General features: G+C 46.6%; 2 protein-coding genes and 1 non-coding gene across 4 annotated transcripts; 1 reads left to right on the forward strand and 2 right to left on the reverse strand.

The window, feature by feature from the left end:
* Positions 1–1,080: 1,080 nt before the first annotated feature.
* Positions 1,081–3,732, reverse strand: LOC106532639 (dual specificity protein phosphatase 14). 2 transcript variants are annotated; one of them, XM_014028760.1, is made up of 3 exons: positions 3,644–3,732; positions 1,628–1,961; positions 1,081–1,552 (listed from the first exon to the last, which is right to left on the reverse strand). In XM_014028760.1, exons 2-3 carry the CDS (start codon positions 1,936–1,938, stop codon positions 1,345–1,347), a joined length of 519 nt encoding a protein of 172 aa, XP_013884214.1. In that variant the 5' UTR covers positions 1,939–1,961; positions 3,644–3,732; the 3' UTR covers positions 1,081–1,344. The 2 variants fall into 2 exon arrangements, with proteins under 2 accessions (XP_013884214.1, XP_013884213.1); XM_014028759.1 differs by lacking the exon at positions 3,644–3,732 and adding an exon at positions 2,689–2,976.
* trnal-cag (transfer RNA leucine (anticodon CAG)) lies at positions 2,123–2,205 on the reverse strand. Its single transcript has one exon. It is a non-coding gene; the product is annotated as a tRNA-Leu (tRNA).
* LOC106532638 (uncharacterized) lies at positions 3,336–5,031 on the forward strand (the record flags this gene model as incomplete). The annotated part of the gene is given in 4 exon segments (XM_014028758.1): positions 3,336–3,824; positions 3,895–3,971; positions 4,256–4,507; positions 4,587–5,031. Coding segments are annotated over 4 exon segments (1,056 nt in total). The 3' UTR covers positions 4,836–5,031.
* Positions 5,032–5,094: the final 63 nt, after the last annotated feature.

The following is a 5,094-nucleotide window of genomic DNA, read 5'->3' on the forward strand; positions in this document are numbered from 1 at the left end:
GACACAAAGACACTGAGACCGTGAGACTCTGAGACACAAAGACACTGAGACCGTGAGACTCTGAGACACAAAGACACTGAGACCGTGAGACTCTGAGACACTGAGACACAAAGACACTGAGACCGTGAGACTCTGAGACACAGACTCTGAGACACAAAGACTCTGAGACCGTGAGACACTGAGACTCTGAGACTCTGAGACTCTGAGACACAAAGACTCTGAGACACTGAGACTCTGAGACCGTGAGACTCTGAGACCGTGAGACTCTGAGACACAAAGACTCTGAGACACAAAGACTCTGAGACTCTGAGACCGTGAGACAGTGAGACTCTGAGACCGTGAGACAGTGAGACACAGACTCTGAGACACTGAGTCAGTGAGACTCTGAGACTCTGAGAGAGACACCGAGACTCTGAGACACCGAGACTCTAAGACTCTGAGACTCCGAGACTCTAAGACTCTGAGACACTGAGACACTCGTCCTTCTTTTCTGTCAATAAAATCTGTGTTTTTTACTCCTCAGTGTCGGTGTTTATATTCAGGCTCATTGTTGTAACGATCAATTGATCAATCAGTCAATTAATCAATCAATCAGTCAATTAATCACCTCAACATTCAGATTCACACGTTTTTCTGCAAGTTTTGTTTTATTTCAACAGTTCATGAAAACGTTCAGCTCCTTCAACACATTTCAGCTCTGATTTCAGATATTTAGATTTTTCTGTTTTTTTCTCATTAAAAATGAGTGAAACAGTTTTAACATGATTCATAATCATAAAACTTTACTGAACTTTTTACCTTTTCTATTTAACTTCTGCTCATTTCAGCTTCTATTTAGTTGAGTTTAGCTTTTTGATCATTCTAGCTAAATAAATTTTTTAAATCATTTTAGATTCTTCCTGTTTGATTCAGCAAACAAGCTCGTTCTGTTTGTGTTAATTTAAGCTGTTTCAGCTACATTTTAAGCTACTTTAGGCCAGATTCAGCTTTTTTTAGCTGTTTCAAAACAAGCTGCAGGAACTTCTTTTCTTGTTTTTTATTTTTTTGCTCATTTGAACATTTTCATTTCTCATCTGTTTATTTTAATGTTTCATCTACTTTTAACTCATTTTTACTCATTTTAGCTGCTTTTTTTACCCTTTTTTCTGTTTGAACTGATTGTTGATGTTGGACCTGGGTTAGGTTGGACTTGGGTTGAGTTAGACCTGGGTTAGATTAGACTTGGGTTGGGTTAGACCTGGGTTGGGTTAGACCTGGGTTGGGTTGGACCTGGGTTGGGTTGGACCATGGTGGGACCTTGTTGGACCCAGTAAGACCATGACTCATCTTCAATCGTCCATCCTGTCAGCTCCGTGTTGACCCATCAGGGTCCGGGTCCTGCAGAACCTGGGGCAGGACTCCTTCAGACCACCTCTCCATCCTCATGGTGTTCTGGTTGAACAGGGTCCTCTCGTAGTCCATCAGCTGCCTCCAGAACCCGGCGTTGGGTCGGATGAACGGCCGGCACTGCAGGACCTGTTCATAAGCCTGACGCAGACTGAGACCTTTGCACCTGTGAAGACAAAGACCAGAACCAGGGACACTTGGTTTGGGTCTCCTGGAACTAGAACTGGACCTGAGGTCTTACCTCATCAGGTAGGCCATGACCAGAGCGGGTGAGCGGCTCCGGCCGGCGCTGCAGTGGACCAGCGTGGTTCCAGTTTGGTTTTGCTGGATTTGCTGTGCCACCGGGTCGAAGTAGAGACTGAGAGGGGCGTGGGGCTGGTCCTGGACGGGGACATGGAGGACCTGCAGGTCTTCCTTGRGTGGGTAGAGGACCCCCTGCAGTCCACTGGCGTTGACGATGAGCGTGACGTTCCTGCTGGTCAAGACCGCCAGGTTCAGAGCCGAGTCCAGGTCAGTCAGGAACAGAGACTCTGAGACCTGAGAGACCCGCATGGTGTCCTTCAGAACCCTGAGAACTTCCACAGCAGAAAAGAAACAAAAACATTTAGGAAATAAAACTTCAGTGTTTTCACTTTATTTGTACAACATTTTCAAAAACACCTCATAAACTTAAAGTGTTAATATTTATTTTGTTTACACTGATGCTGCTAATGAAATTACAAACAAAAAATGTTTATGTCAGAAGTGGGATTCGAACCCACGCCTCCAGGGGAGACTGCGACCTGAACGCAGCGCCTTAGACCGCTCGGCCATCCTGACACTAYACACATATCCCTCCGCGCAGTGCACATGTAGTTACTTCCGGACATGCGTYATTTTTATGTTTGTACAGCCACTAAAATACATTTATGCGTTTTAAATGTGTTATTATCTGTTTATAACACATCTAAAAGATAAAATACATAAAAATATATCTGAAAAATAAAGCTAAACTAAATGTACTTTGAATAAATTATACCATAAACCAGTAATGTTGGTTACTAAACAACAACAACAACAACAACAACAACAACAACAACAACAACAACAACAACAACAACAACAACAACAACAACAACAACAACAACAGTGTTAATCTGGAACATGTCCGGGACGTGTTGTGTTTCTGTTAAAACACAACACGCCTCGATGAGTCAGCATCCCTTTAAAACCCAGTTTCACTTCTCTGTTCCGACCCACAGAAACGGGCTCTAAAGGTTCCCAGTTCGGGTAGGTTCTGCTCGCACCCTCCTGTAAACTCACCTGGCAGGTAGGTAAATCACCTCCAACTGATTCAAACTGAAACATCCGTCTGGAAACTTTAAACTCGAGCGGGGTTTTCCTTCAGTGGCTCAGGGCCAAACTTCATGTAACTTTTAAGCATTTCTGTGGTTCGGTTCTGTTATCTGTTRTTCTGTTGTTTGATAAAACTCGGACTTGATTTAATCAGACAAATGAGCATTTCGGGTTTATTCGGCTTTAGTTTGGCTTTTGTAAATCCTCCGGAATGGGTTTTAAAATCTCAGAAACAGATTATAACATAAAAGCTTCAGTGTTGATTAAAGCCGAATGAACGAGCAGCTCTTAGCAAACTTTAAGAAGTCACTTTAAACTCGTGAGCACAGACGCGTTTATGAAAACATCATAAAAAGAAGGATTCTGCTGAGGAGTCTGGTGGTTATCCAGTTTAATCCGATCAGAAGCCACAGGGTCCGCTTCTTTTTGATTCGCCGGCGTTAGACTCAACTGGAAGCGGCGCGAGAGGAGTTTATATCTAAGACAAATGATAATAAATGCTCTGTTATTGATTATTCTTGAATCTCACGATCAGTTCTTGATTTGTAATTATTTACAGTTTTAATTTATGACCTTTGACCTCTGAACTGGTTTTTGTTCTGGTTTCTGTTCAGACAAAACAAACATGCAGAAACAGAACTCCTCCCCACAGACCGGTGCGACCCAGAAACCCATCATTCCTCAGGTCCGGTACCACTGGTCCATCCAGTCCTCAGGAGGTGGAGCTTCAGCCAAACCCAGCAGCCACAAACCCAGAACCGGTACCGCTCGCCCTCGTCAGAACAGAACCAAGTCTGACACGGTCCAGGAGAACAACAGGGCTGGTTCTGCTGTTAGACCAGAACCGGACAAAGATCCAAATTCTGCTGGAGATGGAGCACCTCCCAGACCGGAGCAGGTGCCGTTGGTTGTGAGCGCTCACCTGGACAGGTGTCTGGTGGAGCAGGTGGAGGTTCTGACTCGCGGGCAGAGGACCAACCCGGACTGGTTTACCTGGAGGAAGAACCGGATCACGGCCTCTGTGGCCCACCGGATCGCCCACTGCCGCTTCGTTAACGGCAAGAGCAAAACTCCGCCTCCTTCATACCTGGCTGCAGTCACAGGTAGGCCCCGCCTCCAAACACRTCTGTCCTGATCAAAGGCACCAGTTGACTCACCTGTCCGACTCCACAGGAGACGGTCCCAGAGTCCAGACCAGAGCCATGAGCTGGGGGGTCCAGATGGAATCTGAGGCAGTTCGTCGGTACCAGGTGGGTTCTACCAGATCCGAAACATCAACAATCACCTGAACCCAGTGCTGCATTCAGGGTCTGCTCTGTAAAGCTCTGTGTTACATTCAGGGTCTGCTCTGTAAATGATAACACTGAAATAATAATATCATATATGATATGTATCACAATGAAAATGATATCACTGATTATATCACTGGTGATATCACTGATGTTACTGATGATGTCACTGGTGATATCACTGATGTTACTGATGATGTCACTGATGATGTCACTGATGATGTGACTGGTTATCGGTCCCTCAGACCCTGAAGATGGCGGCGTTGGACCGGCCGGTCTCGGTCCAGGACTGCGGTCTGTTCATCGACGCCCGGCGGCCCTGGTTGGCTGCGAGTCCTGACGGGATCGTGACGGACAGCCGGACCGGCCAATGGCTGCTGTGCCTGGAGGTGAAGTGTCCCTACAAACACCGGAACAGACGGGTGGAGGACGCCTGCAGGGAGGACCCCACCTTCTGTCTGCAGCTCCAGGACAAAGACGAGCAGAACCACAGAGAAGTAAAATAAGTCGTCCGTCTGTCCCGTCTGTCCCGTCCTCTGCTCCCTGCTTCAGTGTGGTTTCTGTCTTCCTGTCCAGCCTCCAGTCTACCACCTGAAGACGTCTCACAGCTAYTTCACTCAGGTCCAGTGCCAGCTGGCGGTGACCGGTCTGAGGTGGGCTGACTTTGTCGTCTTCACCCTGCAGGAGGTAGCTGTGGTTCCGGTGACCTTTGACCCTGAGCTGTGGGACGAGACWGTGTCCAAACTGGAGGTGTTCTACAAAGACGCTATCCTGCCTCATGTCGAGACACAGCAGGACAGATCTGCCTTGAGACCAGAGCTGTAGATACTGTATATATGTCAAACTAAAAACCAGAACCGGTCCAGCCGGCAGTGGGTCCACAGGAGACACTTGTCTCTAACAGGAAGTCAGGCGATAATTTTACTTCTTACAGACTGAAGTAGAATCCAGGGGTCGGATTTATAAAACTGGCGTACGCACAATTTGAGCCCAGAAACTTGCGTACTCCACTTTTTACACCAAGGTTGCGATTTATAAAATCTAAACTTGAGGTGAAAATTTGCGGTGCCTCACAGCTCTGACC

Source organism: Austrofundulus limnaeus, unplaced genomic scaffold, assembly GCF_001266775.1.
Source record: "Austrofundulus limnaeus strain Quisiro unplaced genomic scaffold, Austrofundulus_limnaeus-1.0 Scaffold803, whole genome shotgun sequence".
Lineage (NCBI taxonomy): Eukaryota > Metazoa > Chordata > Actinopteri > Cyprinodontiformes > Rivulidae > Austrofundulus > Austrofundulus limnaeus.